Here is a 21,538-nt window from a genome sequence, read left to right on the forward strand (position 1 = left end):
TTGATTAAAATAAAGTAAGTCAGGGTCTCGCTCTGTAATCCAGGCTGGAGAGCAGTGGCATGATCTCGCTTTGTTGCCCAGGATGCTCTTGATCTCCTGGTCTCAAGCCTCCCTAAGTCACTGGGATTACAGGTGTGAGCCTCTGTGCCCAGCTCTATCAATGTATAATGCTATGGCACAAAGCTAGGTTAGAGCACAGCTGGAAAGCAAATCCAAGTCTCTTGGATCTCAGCCTAGAGTTCTCTTTATTAAACCTCACATATACCTAACATTTGTTTATAGAGACTTCATGAAGTATGGACTTGGGCTATCTGCTGGTAGTGTAATTTATTATTTTCTCAAAATTATAGTAAATACTCCTGCGTGACTTTGTTCTCATATCTCAAATGTAATCCTGACATACCCCTCCTTCCCAGTTGTTGCTCTTCCATGTTCATTGCTAGATTTTACCACACAGTCCCTCCCAACTAGCAATCCTGATCCAGGAGGCAAAGTATGTGAGACATTATGTAACCAAAATTTATTCATATCAGTATTGTTTATAATAGCAAAATATTGGAAACAACTAATCACCCACCGAGAGGAAAATAAACAATAAAATATGATGTATCTGGAAGAAAGAATTAAATACAGCAGCTGAGAATGAATTATAGCTAGACAGATCACTATGGAGAGGTTTTAAAAATAAAAGGTTTAGGTTGGCTGTGGTGGCTCACACCTGTAATCTCAGCACTTTGGGAGGCTGAGGTGGCAGATCACATAAGGTCAGGAGTTCGAGACCAGCCTGGCCAACGTGGTGAAACCTCATCTCTACTAAAAATACAAAAATTAGCAGGGTGTGGTGGCAGGTGCCTATAGTCCTAGCTACTAGGGGGGCTGAGGCAGGAGAATCGCTTGAACCAAGGAGGCGGAGGTTGCAGTGAGCCGAGATCATGACATTGCACTCCAGCCTGGGTAACAAGAGAAAAACTCCGTCTTAGGGGGAAAAAAAAAAAAAAAAAAAAAAAAAAAAAAAAAAAAAAAAAAAAATTATATATATATGTGTGTGTGTGTGTATGTGTGTGTGTGTGTATATGTTTAGTGAAAAAGCCAAGAAACAGTACAGCCCATACACCATGAGGCCATTTGTGTACAGTTAAAAACACAATACTGTATATATGGACTATGGTTATTTCTGTGCTTCTGGTAGAAATATAAAAACATAGTCTGGAAGGATTTACATTCTGCTCTTAAGAGTGGTTGTTCTGGACAAGGAGTGGAAAGAGGGGAAGGAAAGAATGAGACTGAAGAGAAGAATTTGTCAGAAATAACTGGTTCTTTTATTTTAAAAACAAAAAGTAGAAACAAAGAGACAAAATGTTAATATGTTTAAAATTCTTGGTGGCTAATGCATGAGTACTGTTATTTTTCTCAGTACTTTTCTGAGTTTAAACATTTTAGGTTAAAAAAATAAAGCTTTCTAAATAGCATCATCAGCTTTCATTAAAAAAGGGGAAGAAATTCAAAAGAAACCTATCAATAAGACGAATTTATATATAAGCAAATCTTCATGTTCATGTCTAGGCATGAGAGGAAATCTTACTTATAAGTGCAGAGCTATAGAGAGAGAGACTGCCTGAGTTTGAATCCTTGCTTTACCCTTACTAGCTATGAGATCTTAGGAAAGTTGTTTAACCTCTCTGTGCCTGATTTTCCTCATATATAATAGGAATAATAACAGTAACTACCAGAGAGGGTTGTTTTGAGGATTAAAATTAGGTAATATTGCAGAAGTATCTGAACAGGGCCTGCCACACCGAGCTCAGGGACATACAGAAGTGATGTTTTGTTAGACTGTCTTAGACTTTCTATACAAGGGTATTTCTCCTTTTAGTGAAACTATCTTTAATACACTGATATGATAATTAATTATAAGAAGGGAAGGTTGCACGGACTCTCATCTGCAGTAGTAAGTCCTGCTTTATAACATAAAAATCTAATGAATTGCAGCAGCAAAGTTTCCATTCATTCATTTAACTAATAAGTTAAAACCTCATTATAATGTCATTTACTGTGCAGTGCAATTCAGCACAAGGGCCTCAGCTAGAAGGATTTAATTACTGGATTACCAAGAGGACTTTTCAGTCAAGTGGCATCACCGATGAGGCAAACCTGAAGGACAGAGTTATCAAGAGAGTCCAGCATCATTTTTTAGAAGTATAAATGTTCAAGGGTTGATGTGGAAAACATACAGGTCTTTAAAAAGCTTTCAATTTAGACTACTCAGGATAGAATGAAAAAGTAAGAGAAAGTGAATAAGCATGCAACTCATATATTTGTAATACCAGAATGTCACAGGTAGAGTATCTACAGAATATAGATAGCAGTGACATACGGAAATACAAAAGGCAGAAGAGAAACCTCAGTGCTCCAAAACTAAATAAATCATTTTTGAGTGACTTCTGTTTTGCCCATTGCAAAGGTAAAGCTAAAGACACTGATTCCCACTTATATTTTGTATATTTTTAAGTATCAGTGTTTCATCACATTTTCTGCTCATCTATTAAGCTGAAGGCCTTATTACCACAGGCATTCCCTCATAGAAAGGAAGTAAAAAAGATGAATTAGGAGTCTCCATAGTCTTGGCATGCTACAGAACCTATTTTTATGAATTGGAAAGCCCACTCTTAGGTCCAAGACAGTGGACTTCAGGCCATCAACAATAAGCCCAATCTCTCCAAGAAGGAGAGATTACTCTGGTGAGCCAGCTCACTCCTACAGCTCTAGCAGTGCCAGTTTCTGTTTTGAAAGCAAAATGCCTATGTTTGGTACGTAGATTATGACTGTGTCAGAGTCCAAATCAGCATGCATCAAAAAAGCACCAACATTCACAGAGGGAAACGCATTTTACTACTGCAAGCAATTTAGTTCCCCTATTTAAATGGATTTTATACAAAATGTGGATAGAATGGAATAAAATAAATGCACCCATCACGAATCTCTTTTTCCCCCAAAGTACTAAGCTAAGATTTTAGCTATCTGGCATATCTATTACACACACACACACACACCCAACACCATATGTTTTAACTGTAAAAGAACAAGCTTACTCATCTATGTCTAAGCATAACTGAATAGTTGAGTGATTGATATTCAGCTTCATAAGTGGAACTGTTTTTTACCTTCTGCTAGATATTCAGTTATGATGTAAAAGGTCCATCATTTAAATTTTTGAAACAGTTCTATAAAACTCAGCTTATAATATCATGAAATGTAATGCTACATGGCACCTTGCAAAATACAGCATCTAAGATCTTACATGAAGAGAAGAAGTGAAAAATGAGTTTTCCTCAGACTATATATAGGTATATATTACACACAGAGACACACACACAAAATATGGTTAAAGTTTATCTCTCAAAGAATATTCATACTGCTCCTTTAATACAAGGAGAAGTTAAACTCAACTTCTAGATTTTAAGTTCTGTGATAAAAGTTGATACTTGAGGAAAAGAAATTAGTTTTCACACAGGTATTAAACTACATATTATTGGAATATATGCTTAAGAATATTTCTGCACAAATAGAGTTCAAGTTGTGAGACTGACTGCCTTCCTTGTAATAAAGTAAGATTCCATTCTGTAAAATTAATGTTATCTCCCTGACTATCATGCTATTTCCTTCTCTGTCCCAAATAACAATGAACTCTGGCGGTCTACAAAGAGGAAGATGCCCAGCTTGCTCTGACACAAAATAATAAATAGATTTCTCATGTTGCTGCAAGGTCCCTGGCATCCTATTTGTAAAGAACAAGTTGTAAAGCTTTATTATTTCCCATAAAATCTGAACAGTTTGAACACAGAGGAAATACACATCAATATTCCTCCTTTTAACACATTTACAACATTTAAGCAAGTTGTAAGCACTTGGGCTAGCAGTCTCAATCAGAAAAGTCAGTTATAACACATTTCAAGCCCATAAAATTATCACTTTATTTTAATGAGGTTTAACAATAAATTGAGCTTAGAAATAGACTTTGAACACTGACTCTACATCAGGGGGAAAGGACCTCACTATCAATTCAGAAGCTTTTCATTAGGCAGGTCAGAACATGGCTCTCAGGTCCCTGAAGTTCTTTAAACCTCTTCCTTCCTGCTTTATTTCATCCTGACACTATTACTTAAATTATAGACTTTTGAAAAATATGAAAAAGATGTGCAGCACATCTAAAACTTGCTTGGTAGGTATATTAAATACGAAATATGAGTTTGACCTTACCATATGTTGATGCTATTTTCCTGGCTTATTTGTATCTATTAGCCAAGTTACTACAGGAATCAAATGAACAGAGCACGAAACTGAAAATACTCTTAGGCTAGTTCTTCCAACAACTTTGTTAATAAGTGTAAATAATTAAATTATATTAAATTTATTAAAATAATTAATTAAATTTAATTATTTAATTAAATTAATAGTTAATTAAAGTTTCCTATGTGCACATATTTGCTCATTCACAGGTGGTTTTGAATATGTTCCTAGGATACGGAGATGTAACACCGAATGAAGTCCTCACTTTCATAAGATTACATTCTAGTGGAAGAGAAAAACATTCAACAAGAAAAACGATAAAGACATTAAATAACCTCAGATGATTATAGGGGCTGTGATGTCAACTAAAGCAGGGCAAGAAGATAGAGAGTGAAGAGGTGACGTTTTAGATAAAATGGTTGGGGTGATCTTACTGAAAAACAGCTAACCATGTGCAGTGTTTACTTGGAGTTAAGTAGTGCTCTGGGTGCCACACAGACATTAACTCATGAGAACCTCAGTACCCCTGTGAGGGTGGGGCGATTGTCATACCTATTTCCCGATGGCAACATGGAGGCACAAAGGGGTTCAACAACTTGCCCAAGTCCAGAGCCTGAGTTTGAGCCTAGAATGTTTGGCTTCAAAGTCCATGTTATTAACCAGTTAGACAGTGTGGCTATTAATGGAAAGAACATCCCAGATGGGAAGGCCAATACCACCAGATCTTTTCATTGTAAGGACCCCCAAGTAAAATTCCCATTTCATCACTTAAGTATCTGTGCGATCTTGGGCAAGTTACTTGATTCATTTCAGCTGAGCACAGCACAGTTTCATGAGGGTGAGGTCCCTGTCTGTTTTGCACAGTATTATTTTCCAAAAAAATAAGCAAAGCACCTCGCACATATTGGGGAGCAAATCAGTGCTTGTTGCATGAATGAATCATTTGCCTACTATGTAGCAGATAGATTGTTAGAGGCAAAGTGTACACTCCTAAACAACAGGGTAAAAATCCTTGCCTAGTTCTTAGGCACTGCCTAGAAACTGGTGTCAGTTGCCAGAAAAGCAATTTCTAGATTTCTTTCCAGCTTTAAACTGCCGTCATTGTGACTCTACCAAAAGCTCTACTGTTCCCAAACATATATCCTCAAGAACAATGATAAGTAAAAAGTTGTTAATTACCATGATGAACAATAAATAGAAACATCTCACATTCAGGCTTTAAAACATTGATCCCACATTTCTGAATGGAGTGATAAGAAAAAAAAAATGAGAATAAGGGAGGAAACAGGGCTGTGTGATAGTTAATTTCAAAGTAAGTATAAACAATAAGATGTTACTTGTAGTGTGATATTAATGTGTTTAAGGTAACAGGTTTAGTGCCCATGACAATCAGTTAATTTGGTATATGGAGAAATCTTGCCATTGCACAACACAGAGAATTTAAGGAAAGGTTCAAAATATATTAACGCTTGATGTGCAGTTCCCTGTTTCAGCTCCCCCTTTGTGCATAGCTATATGGATCATTCTAACTATGGAATATTCTATGTACAGAGCTCTGACCATTCTTGTGGGATATATTTTGATGTAGGGTTTCTCAATCTGACATAAGTCTTCTCAGGCAACAAGCATTATTAAGAGGAAGAAAATCAAAATAACTTTTGTTAATTTTAAAACAATAGGTAGGACATATCCTGGACATATGGAGGAGGAAAGCCCAGTTCCATCAGCTTAGCCAGCACAGCAGCAGTTAGCTCTCCTCTGCCGGCCACTCCAGGTTGCCTACCAATAGATTTCCTGAGGGATCCCCAGTGTCCTTCATCCCAGTTCCATCAAGCCACTCCCATACCCAAAATCTCTCAGACTGCTTTCCCAAACAGCTCCACAAACTGAACACATATTCCATATTCACAAAACATATTATAACTCAGAAGGAAATATATGTTCTACATGAGAATGAAGGTCATGAGAGATGACATGTATATGTATTTAATATACTGTACTAAGTATAGGAGTAACATAAAAGCAGGAACAAACGCAACCAGCCCCCGTAAGGAAGGACAACAGTTTGGCATCACATGCCATGATGTCAGAAAGCAGACACTAAGGATCTGTAAACAAAAGGGATTCCCAAGAGAGCCCTTTGCCCTCCACAGACCTCCAAATGGGTAACTAGACTCCAAATACAATACAGACACAATTTTAAAAAGAACTTGAAAAACTCCAGTTAAGGCTGTGTCTCATGATCTTCACTAAGCAGAATAAACACACAGAGAGAATAAATCTTTCCTCAAAATGTCACAGGTAGGAAGAGGCAAGCTCCAGAAGGCCCTAGGAAATTACAGGGATTTCACAAATAGCACGTGATTAAAAATGAAGCAAACTCTCGGTAGTTCTGAAAAATAAAATGGCTAATGGGAAACACACCAGCTTATAAAGCAAACACATTTAGAAGGGCACCACAACAAATGCGGATGAGAAGTTACCTCTGCTTTACTTAGCTCACAGCATTAACAGAGGACAGAAACTGAATTAATTTTCCCCCCAAAACAGAAACAGTAATTCTTATCAGTAAAAAAAAAAAAGCATGTGAGTGGCAAAGGTAAAGACTAGAGCATGCTCAAGGAGTAGCAGGAGCAGGTAAATATTAATATCCAGTTGTGTGTTTTGGTTTGTGGTGTTCTTTACTAAGCTGGACGCTGGGTTCTCTTTGACTCTCTATCTATCTATCTATCTATCTATCTATCTATCTATCTATCTATCTATCTGAGAAGTTTTCATTCATAATAGTTTTTCCAACCTAATATGCTGCCTATGACAGAGGTATGGCAAAGGGCTTTGGTTGTACAATGTAACATTACCTGCTATGTGATTTGGCTTTCATTTTCCAATTTAGGCTCGTCCCTGACACAGGCAAGTTCTGCACTGAGAAAATGTGATCGATATCGTCCACTCTGATAGTGAGCCCCTTCCCCTGCTTTATAAACTTCAGAGTCATAGTTGCTGCATTAGCTACCTATTGCTACATAACAAATTACACCACACTTAAAATAACAAATATTTATTATCTCACAGTTTCTGCAGGCCAGGAAGTTTGGAGTGGCTTGGCTGGATGCCTCTGGCTCAGGGTCTCTCATGATGTTGGAGTCAAGCTGTCAGCTAGGGCTGCAGACATCAGAAAGCTTGATTGGGCAGGATAATGTGCTCACTGATGTGGCTGTGGGCTGACTTCCGAAGACCTGCTTGCAAGAGCACTCATAATGCTGTAGGCAGGCCTTAGTTGTACAGCATACAAGCCTCTCCAGAAGGTGTCCCTCACAACAAGGTAGCTGGTTTTCCCCTCCTCTGGACTGCCCCTGACATAGAAACTGGTCATGCTCAGAGAGAGTATGTCATGAATTAAATGGTGACTCCAAATAGTTATGCCTGTGTCCTGATACCCAGAACTTATGAATGTGAACTTATTTGGAAAAGGATCTATGTAGATGCAATTAAGTTAAGGATCTTGAGACCTTGAGATGATCCCAGATTCGAGTGAGTGCTAAATCCAGTGACAAGTGTCCTTATAAGAGAAGCAATACAGACACAGAGAGAAACAGGGAGGATGTCAGGTATAAACAGAAGCAGAGATTGCAGTTATGTTGCCACAAGCCAAGAAACACCTGAGGCCAATGGAAACTGGAAGAGACAAAGATGGATCTGCTCCTGGAACCTTCACAATGGGGCATGGTCCTGCTGACACCTTGATTTTTGCCCTCTGGCCTCCAGAACTGAGAGAGAATAAATTTCTCCTTTTTTAGGCCATCAAGTTGTGGTAATTTGTTACAGCAGCTCTAGGAAGCTAACACAGAGTGAATTGAAAGACACAGAGAGAAGGAAACCACAGTCTTTTCTTTAAACTAATTTCAGATGTTCCCATTATTCTGACGTACTCCGTTTGCTAGAAGGGAGTCATTAGGTCCAGGCCACGCTTCAGTAGAGGGGAATTAAGCTCTACCTCTCCAGAAGAGAAATACCAAAGAATCTGTGGACATATCTTTAAAACCAATAAAGCTGCCATCTGAAGTTTCTCAAAATAACTTTTAAAGTACTCCTTTTCTCTGAGGTCAAGATACTGGAAAGAGACACAAGCAAATGTCTGAGTCTTGAGCCTTGTATCGAATATTTATTAATCCCTATCTGGGACTTCCATATTTTCTCAAACACCAGTCACTGTTGCACATATACTGATGGATTATTGTCATAAACTTTATTGGCAAAGCTCATGGGACCATAATTAGTTTATATGTAGCTCATCTAAAATTACTTGCAATATTACTACAAATTACTAGTAATATTAAGGCACCATATGAAATAAGAAATTTTTATTTTAAAATTACATTCATGTTCATCATCTCACTTAACAGTTACTAAATTCTCACGATACTTCTATAAGAGGGTTGGTATGATCAAAGAGACTAAAAGAGGCAGTACATTCAGCAGAAAGATCACTATACTAAAAGTTAGGCTGTAGTCTCAGCACTGTCCCTTACCACATGACCCTGGGAAAAATTAAGTAATTTTCCTGGGCCTGGGTTACTTTATTTGTAAAATTCTCAGATCACATAGGTAATAATTAAAATTCCCATCAGCTCTGTCAGAAGCAGCATTCCCTTTGTTATCTCCAAAAATTAGACTAAAGTTACAAATATGTAAGAACTGAAATAGAATATTTGTAGCAAGGGAGAACATTTGAAAAATGTATGAACTATCCTTATTGTATACATCTGGTAAGGGGATTTTTTTTTTTTTTCTCATAGCCCTTACCATTATCTGAGGTTCTTTGCTTTTATGCGACTTGTTCATTAGTGTCCTCTCTCTGCTAGGGCATAAGCTCGGAGAGGACAAGGGGCCTGCTGTCTTCTTCACTATAGTCGTCTACACTCTAGAAGAGCACTCTAGCTGCGAGGAATTACTCAATAAAACATGGGCTAAACAAGCAAATCAAGTGTTCCAGGTATTTTACAAATAACAACAGAGCCATGTATCTTTCTTATCTGACAGTGTTAAGAAGCAGTTCTGCGTGTATGGTTTAACAGACACTCCGGAGTTAGATCTTCATACTCCTAGACAATCACGTATGAGGAACCTCAGGCTCAGAAGTTAAGGACTTTACCAATTACAACACTCTGCATTCATGCATCTCAGATCTTCTACTATGACATTTAGTGTTCTTGACACAGAATCAATCTTATATTCTATAATACAGAGCTTGGTTCCATCAATATTTTCAAGTAGAAACACCTCTAATCAGGTCATAACATGACCTGATATTTAATCTTTGGGATTAGGAATTAATTACAAGGAGAATTAATACATTCACAAAGTGTTCACTGTGTACTACTTTTTAATCAAATCATATACGTAAGTAATAGCTCAAGGAACATCTTAACACAGGGAGAAAAAAAATCTACATTTTTACTCAGCATTTGCTACTTATTTCAATAAATGTGTTCTGCCATCTCTGCACATTAACTACCGTAGCTCTGAGATTAACCTTTCCTGTTTGCTTGTGCCTGACCTCAGAGCATCCTAAATTACTCAAAGCCATTCCGATGGCTTTAATTTATGAGAACACCTCCAAATATTCATCTTTTAAATCCTGAAAATGATTATCCCTGCACAACAGTGGCTCTCTTTTTAATCTTAGCTGATAACTCTGATTAAACACATCCAAAGGCTGATTACCCCCACTGCGGTTAATGCCAGTGTCACTGCTAACTACTTATTTCACAGCGGGAATTGCCTTCAAGAGCCCATTTACATTATTACCTAGAATTGATTTACACTGTTACTTCCTATTGATCACATAGGAAATAGGAGGTATAGACGGCGTCCTCTAAAGGCTAGTTATGATGGCAAATAATGCAAAACACAGCTGTTTAATTCTACATTCGGCCAGTAACACAGCAATATAAACACCAGTTGCTTCCAAAAGGTAGATTTTTTTAAAAGACAACATTTCGTATTAGAATCATTAAGTTATTTCATCATAAAGCCATTTGTGGGTGGACTCTATGTTATCACAATGGGTGAAAATAAGAGAAAATGAAAGAAGCTAAGCGTAGGACAGACGTGTGGCATGTGGATAAGCAGAGTTTGGTTCCCATGCTTTCTTATACTGCTAACCTTTGAGCAGGGAGTATGTTTGGTGATGGGATAAGAGAGATGCTAAAAGCAGCAGGAGTACTAGCTCTGCAGATTCCTGGAATCATGTCATTCTCTCTTGAGTGTCTTCTTGCTCGGTTTCCTGCAGTGGCAGCTATGATTACGACAAAAGATAAGAGGAGACAAAAACAATGCTTTCATTAAGTCCTCCAGTAAATATGTATCAAGAGCCAACTCTGTTCTGGCTACTATGTCAGATGCTAAGGATATCGGGTAAATGAGACCCATAGGACGCCTTTCCTTCTAAAAATGTTATTTTGTCTAAAAAGACAAGTAATAAACAAACAAACAAATACGGATGTCATCACTAGTGGAAAATGCTACAAAGGAAAAGAAGAATGTGTCAGAGTTCTCTTCAAAAAAAAGCCCTAATCTGTGACCCAAATGGATGCCTGTGTTGTACAGCCAAAAGAAATCTTAAGGCAAGGGTGCTACTGGATTCCACCACTCTCTAGGGCCAAGGCCCTCGCACTTGAGCACGCAGTAGAGTTACTTGGAGAACTTGTTAAACCACAGGGTTTCTGAATCAGTAGGTGTGGGGTGGGGCATGAAAATTTTTATCTAACAAATTCCCAGGTGATGCTGCTGCTCCAGACACCACGTTTTGAGAACCACTGCTCTGGTTTTTAGAATATTTCTGTCCTCATTTCCACATTCATCATGAGGATCACTAAGGAGATTAAATGCATGAAACTGCTTAATATAAATGAAAAGGGTGGCAATTACGGAGAAATAGATTCAAATAAAACCTGAATTCTTTAAGCACTTAAGGAAAATGAGCCAATCAGAGTTGATTTTAGGAGGAACAATCCCATCTTCAAAAGGAAGATGATTTCATGATCTTCAAAAGTAGCTTTTCTCTTTGTGTAATATAAGTCATTTAATTATGGAAGGGGCTCATGAGGGCCCTCAGGTCTTCATCAAAGGCTGGCAGAGTCATACTCCTAGCAGCATGCCCACTCCACCGCTTTCACAATCAGACACCTGCTGGGAGAGCCCATGATGGCTGAAATCAGGTCACCCTTTGCAAAGGACTAACTCAGAACCATCTTATGAATTACCTGCTCTAGAAACTGCATTTCCTGTGGACTGCAGGCTCCTTTTCAAAACATTAGCTAACACCACCGGAAGAAATAAGGAACAAAGATTTGCTTCCTAATACTCTGGTGGTTTAAACTTACTCTCCCTTCAGAGACTTGACTTACTCACTTCCCAGATCTGGCCCTATTGGGAAAAATCACCATATTTTTCTAGGCATTCTTTTCAAGGTGGCCTTATTATTTGAAATATTTGAAAGGTTTCAGATCATCCTCCCAAGGTAATGTTCTCTTGAGGCAACAGAAGCAAGGATGTCCCAAGGAATAGAGGGTAGGTATTTTAGTCTCACCTTTATCAATTTTGATCTGATTAAGTAACATTACATTTAATAAAATTCAATACTTAGTCTCTCTGAATCTCACCTTTCTTACTTTATAAAAAGTGAAGACTGGCCTGGCGTTGTGGCTCATGCCTGTAAACCCCAGCACTTTGGGAGGCCGAGGCGGGAGGATCACCTGAGGTTAGGAGTTTGAGACCAGCCTGGCCAACATGGTGAAACTCCGTCTCTAGTAAAAATACAAAAATTAGACGGGCGTCGTGGTGCATGCCTGTAATCCCAGCTACTCGAGAGGCTGAGGCAGGAGAATCGCTTGAACCCGGGAGGCGGAGGTTCCCATCAGCCGAGATCGCACCATTGCGCTCCAGCCTGGGCGACAGAGCAGGAATCCGTCTGTCTCGCGGGGCAAAAAAAAAAAAAAAAAAAAGAAAACTGCCACAGACCAGGGGCTGACAAACTTTTTCCGCAGAGGTCGAATAGTAAATACTTCAGGCTCTGTGGCCATAAAATCCCTGTAGCAACACCTCAACTCTGCCACATGAAAGCAGCCATAGACAGTATGTAAACAAATGGCCACAACTATGTTCTAATAAAGCTTTATTCATAAAAACAGGCAGCAGGACTGGCTAACACCTAACAGAGACTCGTTTCACAGCTCAGGGATCCTTGGCCACCATGATGCCTCTAATATGGATTTAGTTTGTTAATGGGAGCAACAATTTATTTTCCCTGTACCTGTATTTCTCTTTGTGTTGGAAGAAACTATTACTTGTCATGTCACCTCCTCATAGGAATTTCAAAAGGACTGATGAGCTAGTGTTTCAAAGTACTATGATTTCTTGATAAAGGGCAGAAGAGAAGTACTAATTATTATCAACTGTATATTTTAAGCTACTATCATCTGATTATTATTGCACCTCGGAATAGAATGTGAATTCTGATTAACACCACTCATTCAAACATATTATGGTATGGTCTCTCACCTTAGAGTTTCCCTTCAAATGATTAATGAAAACCTTGAGTTAGTCAATATTACCCCTTGATGCCTTCCAAATATTAAATAAAAGAAATAAAAGAAACAGATTCCACCATTTCATTTACACAAGTTTAATATTTTTCCATTTATCTTTGATGACTATTCAGCCCTGAAGCCTAAAAGTGAAGCATTCTAAAGAAATAAAATAGACATGTGAGCTATGCTGAAAACCATCAAATAAGGGTGATATAGTTTCTTTATTTTTATTTATTTTTTTCCTCCTTAGGAGAAACTCCATTAAGAGTAAATTTTGGAGACCGGAAACTTTGGAGTGTATATACGTTAAAATACATTTTTTAAAAACACAGTGGATAATTGACACTGATTTCATAATTCCTTATGAATATTAGCATAATTTTTCCATATATTCCTACTACCAATTATCAACCAGGTTTGACACTTTCAGTAACTAATTCATTTGCTAGATAGTTCTCTAGAACCTGTGATATACAAGGTACTCTGTTATAAAGGTGCAAAGTTTGCATATCTAACAATAAAACGTAGCATGTGACAAGTGCCCTCAGTATGTTAACATGCAGTATTCTGGAGTGTGAAGAAAAAAGAAGGCATTTTTAGCTGAGGTGACAAGAGAAGACTTGTTTCATGGCAGAAGTGATATTTGAACTGAGTCTGGAAGACAAGTGAAAGGAGCAAAGAAAGAGCTTTACAGAGAGCTCAGATACAGACCCCATGGATAGACATAGCATTGTGAGCAATTCATATCGTACGAAAGGTTGTAAGTAGTTCAGTGGAAGGCCAAAGGTAATCAGGCTAATGAGTCTGTGTTTAAGGAAAAATCCACTATCAGATTTTGAGAGGATTAGAGTTACATTTTATTCATTCATTCAACAAATATCTTTTGAACCGCTATTATATATCACATTTTTTTAAGCTATATGAATACAGTAATACATTAGAAAAATGCGGAAAGAAGAGTCTCTGCCCATATTCTGGTAGACAGAAACAGGTAAGAAACAAAAGAAATAAGTAAATGAGCAATACATTAGAAAAATGCAGAAAGAAGAATCTCTGCCCATATTCTGGTAGACAGAAACAGATAAGAAACAAAAGAAATAAGTAAATGATATATTTGAAGATTTAATTTACAGGTAAGCAATTATAAATTTAAAAACTGAAGCAATTATAAATAGGTTGGTTAGGGTGACATCTGATGTTACATTTGAACAAGAGTTTGAGGTAGGTAAGGAACAAGCCATGTAGGTATCTAGAAGAATAGAACTCCAGCAGAGGGAATGCCAGTGCAAAGGCTTTGAGGACCAGGTTCACAAAAAGCAGCCTGTGTGAGTTGGGGAAGCACAGAAGGAGATGATGTAGAGAAGTAAATGTCAGGTCATGTAAAGTCTTGTAGACAATTTTAAGGACTCTGGATTTAAGAAAGTTAATTTACTAGAAATGTGCAGAATAATTGCAGAAGGAAAAGTATTAGAAGTGGAGGCAACAGTGTTTTTAAAAAATTATTTTTCAAGTGAAAAAGTCCTGAAATAATTCACTCATTTGATCCTTCATTTATTCACATTAATTCAGCACATATTTAGGAGACACTATGATTGATATTGACATCGGAACTCACTCAGGTAGGCAAATCTTGCCCATGTGAAGCTGACTACCTGGTGGAATGATGATAGCATGAATAGAAATGTCCCATATGTCAATAAGCTTCTAAAAATCTATAAAAATTTAAATTGTATTATGAATTCAAAAAATATCTAATATTGTAGAGAAGATTCCCAAAAGATCCAATTACATAAACAATCCTCCATCTACTTTCTAAGTCATTTCCTTACCAATAGGCTTCAATGAAAAATTGACCAATATTCTTTCTACCCTTAAGATTTCTTTTGAAAAGAATGATTGGATATTCTTAACGTCAAAAAGAAATCATTCAAAACATCCAAGCAGTGAAAAGTAAACTAAATATCTGGGGCTTATCATTCTGCCAATCATGATGAGTCACAGAACACAGAATACAAGCATAATTAATTCAAATACAACCATTTATGAATAGATTAATTTAGCAAGCATAAAAGAGGCAAAAACCAGTTCAAAATTATCAAGTTTGTCTGTAACCCAGACAATAGCATTTTCCAAACAAATTGCTGATGCATGAAGATATTATCACTTGTGGCTGGATGACTGGCTTTAGTACCCCTATAATGATAAACCCGCTGTCTCGGAGGACAGATAGGAACTAGTCTCTGCTGTCAAACTGTCATGGAATTATTAAATATGGAGAGGAAAAATGACCCAAACAGTATGTAATGAGCTCCTTTTTCATTCTCACTACAAAAGCACATCTGTGGATTGCTAATGACTCTGAAATGGATAAACCAAATTGATGAGAAAGAAAAACAACTCTCAGGGATAGGGAAAGGGAAAATCAACACACACAATGTTTATAAAACATAATTTTAAATATAAGGGCTTGTGAAAGTACTGTGAAATACTATAAAGTGGCATAAAAATGTAAGCTATTAGTACTCATTTTCATATTGCTTTCCTTGCTTTCCTTTAGCTTTTAATATAAATCATTAACCTTTTAAATATATAGGAAGAAACAAGACCTAGTCACAAATATTCCATGTTTATGACTTTTATGAGGTGGCACTGCAATGCCTGTTTGGTAATTTCTATTCTATTGGATGAGTTTTTACTAAACATGCCCTGTGGGCTGCATGCAGTGACTTGAGTATGTGTTGGCTCTCAGGATCTCAGCTCTCATGGATTCTGTAGCTAGTCCTGCCGACTGACTCGTCATTTCTAGCCTCACTGTCCCAAAAGATCCACTTGCCCCAGGATGCCCATGAAAGCCACGTTTCAGTTCAACATGATGACTCAAGCATTGGAATCCTTCAAGCACAGGTATTGACTTATTGATCTTTGTTCCTCAGTGCCTGGTATTGTGCAAGTCTTCAATAACCTTAAAATAAGATGAATGGTATTCAAAGGAAACAGAGTAACTTATTCAGAGGGATGTCAAACAGATACAAGCACATTTAAAAAATTATCACAGTATGAACCCATACACTAGAGCCACCATTTTATTTGGGAGTATTTAATGATTCTGAGTATATTGTTCTTTAGAAAGTTCAGATTTGGAGAAATTTGATTTGTGTTTTAATACATAAAAAAGAAAACAGTGAATCAATAGGAGACTGGGAATACTGCTTGGTTTAAGGACAAATACAAGTCTGAAAACAGTCAATAATCTTACCATTATTATAGCAGTCAACAACCTTGCTTCTTCTTAGGGCGGTATAAGTTAGGTAAATTATGAATGTAGCAAGGTATTAGAAAGGAAAAGAACCAACATTTTTAAAAATAGCACTATACAATTCTGGAGAGGGAAATCACCGTTAATACACAGATCATGACCTCTGAGTTACAAAGAGAACTGCTCTAAACACCATTCTACACAAAGGGTTTGTTTGACACAAATACATATTCCAAGTAGTAGTGAAGAGCCATTTGGCACATGATTTGACTATTTCACACTAGGTAAAGACACTAACAAGAAAAATAAATGAAAAGTCATTAGAGAAAAAATTAAACAGCATATATAGTTGATATACAATCATGCTTCGCTTACCAACAGGAGTATGGTCTGAGAAATGACTCCTTAGGTGATTTCATCGTTATGCAATCATAGGGTACACTTACACAAACCTAGATGGCATAGCCTACTACACACCTAGACTATATGATACAGCCTATGGCTCCCAGGCTACAAACCTGTACAGCATGTTACATACTGAATGCTGCAAATAATTGTAACACAATGGTAAGTATGTAAACATAGCTAAACATAGAAAAGGCTCAGTAAAAATATAGTACAGGTTGAATCCCTAATCCAAGTTTTGAAATTCAAAATGCTCCAAAATCTAAAACTTGGTGTGCCAACATGATGTCACAAGTGGAAAATTCCACACCTTATCTCATGTGACAGGCCACAGCCAAAACACAATAACAATTTTGTTTCATGCACAAAATTATTTAAAATATTGCATAATATTATGCTCATGTTATGTGTATAAGGTATATATAAAACATAAATGAATTTTGTGCTTAGATTTGGGCCCCATCTCCAAATTACATCATTTTGTACATGCAAATATTTCAAAATCTGAAAAAAAGATCTAAAATCCAAATCATGTCTGGTCTCAAGCATTTTGGGTAAGGGATACTCAATCTGTATTATAATCTTATAGGACCACTGTCATATATGTGTTCCATCATTGACCAAAGCATCACTATGCAGTACATGAAAGTACTTTCACTGAAACCATTATGAACAATATAGGATGCAATATTATATTGATAAAGAAAAATACTGTTTTAATATATTAGTATTTACTACAAGTCCTCAAATTTAAACATACCTTTACAGTAATCTTTAAAATATAACACGCTATTCTCCATTCACACACATCCACAGGAAATTCACTGTTAGACAACCTGTCTATATATAATCCATAGTATCCTATAGGTTGTATTATAAATTTCCATTCATGTTTTCTCCAGTGCTAAAATAAAAACCAAAACCAGCTTCACTTTTACATAAAATGTATTCACAGATCTCAGTAGTATCATAAGAAGTGGGTGAATGCGATAATCGACAAATTGGCATCTCGGTTTCCAGGTCAATGCACACCTGAATGATGCAATGAAACCCTCTACCTCCATCCTCAGGCCCTGAAGATTATGGGATAAAAAAGCTATGACACTGACCAGTTTCTCTCTAAGTATTTTATCCTATACCACGCCACCCAGTTGGTTGAATGACTAAGCAACAAGGTCAATCAAATGCAACACTTCTCTCTATTAAAATATAATGGAAATTTTGACCATTCCACATTCAAAGAACAAATACATTCTCACACTGACAACCAGATTTCGTTGACTTTTCCTGAAAGCAAAGTGTGACAGATGCCTTGGCTGTAATTGCCAATCAGCCTTTACATGGCAGCTGAAAACACAATACATCACTTTGATCTCCTTTGCTCTAAACACATCCACAATCAAGAAACCTGAACAAGGAATAAGAAATTGGCATCATTTCCACGAGCTGTCACTCTGTGGCACTTAAATGCTATAATGTATATTTTGCTCATATTTTTATTTCCCTTTCAGAGACACTCTGTCAAAGACTTGAATAAACATCATATGTGCGTATATACATATATATATTATATACACTATGTATATAATATATATATATTTGCATATATTTGGAGACATATTTGGAAAGCATGTTTTTATTACCATGTACAAAATCTGAACTCAAGCACATTTAATTAAGTACCACCACTGCCATTTCCTTTTCCATTTATACACTGGATTAAAACAAGACGTCTCATCTGATTTTGAAACAGTATTCAAAATAGTTGTACTCACATTTTGCAGGCAGGTCATAGCCACATGTGATTTTTGCATGTCCAGTATCACAGCCATTCAGGTTACGACATTCAGCTAGCAAACAGGGGCCAGCTGCTCTATGAATACAGCCATCCACTAAGGGAGAAAGAAGAAAGTTAGCTTATATTTAGCATTTGGAAATAAATGTAAAGCTCAAGATGGGAAGAGGAAAAGAACTCAATTTGTTCTTCCTGTAAATAACCATAGCCCATGGAAGAAAACCCAGGGTGTTCAATGTTTCAAACACTAGCTTATCTCTGTGTGTGTGTGTGTGTGTGTGTGTGTGTGTGTGTGTGTGTTTATGTAGTGAACAGAAGTAGAAGGGTTATAGAAGTTGTGTGCTAAACAGCAGGTTCTCTGGGGTGGGAGAATCCTTGATACGTAGCATATTCCCATTTCAATGGTATAATTCCTTTCCCCATATCCAATTTTAAGCTATTAACTTGATGTCACTGAACACAGGGTTGAGAAGAAATGTTCACAATTGTCTCCCCCTCCCGAGCTGGTATGTGGTGCCTCTAACACATCACAGGTTAGAGAAGAAAAAAGGTCAGGAAGAAACCTAGAAAGGTACTCTGAAACATTTGTGCTCACCTCAAAACTGAAGGAATATAATTAAAGCTACCAAAATCAAAACTAAACCTCTGAGCAACTTCTCCCTGCAACAGAATGACACAAACATGACTGTGTTTCTGCAGGGTGTCTGACTGAGTGCTGCGCAAAGGTAGATTTGGTCTTGCTTAACACCCATAAGACCACCCTTTACTCTCCCTTGGTGGGGCCTGAAGCAGAACTTCTGTGCTGCTCTGACTCTGACAGAGGGGCAGGCTTTATGCCCATGACCAGCTTCAGGTCTCATCAGCTCTCTGGCTTTACATCTGGGACCCTTTCACATTGAGGCATCACAAATTACCTTTTGAGAGCACAAATTTGATGTCACTGGAAATTAAAGCTCTCTGTGTGTGAGTGCACAGATGGAAGGGTACAATACTAAAAGATCACAGACACATAAATTAGGAAACTGAGAATGTGGGGTTTTAGTTGTTATTGAATGGGCCCCTTGGACAGAAAAAAAAAAAGCAAGATTGTAAAATAAAGGCAAAGAGAGAGTAATAGAAACTGGGATGTGAAAATAGAATATTAGAAGTCTGAAGACTTGTCCTTCTCTCCACAGTTCGTAACACCATGTAATTGATCTTTGCTCTTTATTATTATTATTATCATTATTATTATTTTAGAGGAAGCTGGATATGGGACAGGCTATTGGCACTAAGGGAAATATAACTTGTCTAATGTCCAGGTTGACTTCTGCTGCCACTGCATGGCAGGGAGGCATCACTTTTGGCCTCACAAGTGTCATAGGGAAACAAGATTATCTCGGCTTTATTACTTCACCACTTGCACGTCACCAAAGTTTGACAATGAACCTCAACCTCAAAGACACTCACAACAAAATTAATTCACTCCAGACTACACTATACTGCATATTTCACAAAATATAGGTTGAAATCCAGACTTTAATATTTACCAGATATGGGATGCTCCAACCACTGGTTTTCTTGTAAGTCCTTGTCAACAATGGTACTATCTCACATAGTTACAAAGTTGTGCATTAAATTTGAATAATTTTGTGCATGGAAGGCATTCAGCATAGTGTCTAGTACAGTGTTACGTGTCCTCTTGGTGGCAGTTATCTTAAGTACTCTAAATCAAAATTTCGGTAAATTTTGAAATAATTCTTCTTTATTTTAAAAGAAGAAATATAGAGCAGCAAGAAAAACCACTCTTTTCTCACTGTTTATGCACACATGCTAAAACATAAAATTTTTTCTCTTACAAAGAAACATTAATATATTGTTAAAATTCTTTCAATTAGCACTTTTACTTTTTAAATTTATTACATGAAATTATTAACACAAGTGCAAAAAATATGTACACAAGGATGTTACAGTTGTTTACAATAGTGAAAATTGGATCTACTCAGATGTCCACCAGCAGGAGCTGGTTAAATAAATAAAAGCCCATCAATGCCATAGACTGTATAAAAGCACTTAAAATGAATAGACCAGCTACAGGTAAACAGAGTCCTTCACATGAAAAGATTTCTCAGTGAAAATGCCAGGTTTAGAAAAGTATATATAGTATGGTTACCATTTTGTTTACAACATTATACACACAGACATATACATATATATATATACTGAATATACATATATATGGGTATATATGTAATGTAATGTATATATGTAATGTGTGTGTGTATATATTCAGTACCCACACATATATATGTACTGAAAATACATGCACCTTTGGTGATATGATTATGAGATGGGAAACAGAGGGTGAGATTACTGTATAGGGAAAAAATTATATCCTAATTTCTTTATATATGAAAATTTTTCACAAGAGCTTAAAGAAAAGTATTTGAAAGAAAACGGTTTTTTCTTGGCAAAGAGATAATTCGTTACTTTGAAACAGATAATGAAAATAGAATTTTCTAGTATACTTAATCATATGCTGTCAAACATTATCTGCATTATTTAGATTGCACCTTAATGCAGTTTGCAGATACCTAATTCTCAAAATTTTCATGATTATTCCAGTATTCCTGACTGCATTCAGGCAATGAAAGTCTGGCTGAAGAGCTATTTAATAATAATGAATACAGCTTAAATGTACCAGATGCATCAATGTGCTGGGCACTGCGCTGAGGACAACCTTATAAGGTAAATACTAATTTTATCATCTCCATTTCATAGGATCTTAGAAGAGGTTAGTAACTTGCCTACATTCACAAAGTACTCACATGTGATTCAAAATCCTAGATTTGTCTAATGCTGCAACCATGCTCTTAACCATTATAAATCACTGTCTTCTCAATTCCTGCATGTGGCATATCGAAGCACTATATATTACATTACTTTTAAATTCCCATCTATTGTATTTATGATTTATAATGTACACACAATCAAATGCACAGATTTTAAGTATGCAGCTTTGACAAGTTTTAACAACTGTGTGCATTTATGTAACCATGATGCTAATAAAGATACAAAACCTTTCCATCAACCCAAAAAGCTACCTTGTGCCCTTTCCATTCAGTTTCCCCTCCCCTCACCCAGAGGGAGTTCCTGTTCTGACTTTGACCACTAGAACTGTTTTACCTGCTATATAACTTCAAATTTTATATACAGATAGAGAGA

At 36.9% G+C, this 21,538-nt stretch overlaps 1 protein-coding gene across 5 annotated transcripts in view; it reads right to left on the reverse strand.

Annotated features, from left to right (window-relative positions):
- The window catches only part of MACROD2 (mono-ADP ribosylhydrolase 2), a 2,124,972-nt gene that overhangs the window by 1,370,527 nt on the left and 732,907 nt on the right, over positions 1-21,538 (reverse strand). For all 5 annotated transcript variants that reach the window (XM_037985372.2, XM_007960545.3, XM_073008401.1 and 2 more), the window contains exon 5: positions 18,315-18,431. In XM_037985372.2, coding sequence (XP_037841300.1) covers positions 18,315-18,431 — 117 coding nt within the window. The remainder of the gene's footprint in view (positions 1-18,314; positions 18,432-21,538) is intronic.

This window comes from Chlorocebus sabaeus, chromosome 2 (genome assembly GCF_047675955.1).
Source record: "Chlorocebus sabaeus isolate Y175 chromosome 2, mChlSab1.0.hap1, whole genome shotgun sequence".
Lineage (NCBI taxonomy): Eukaryota > Metazoa > Chordata > Mammalia > Primates > Cercopithecidae > Chlorocebus > Chlorocebus sabaeus.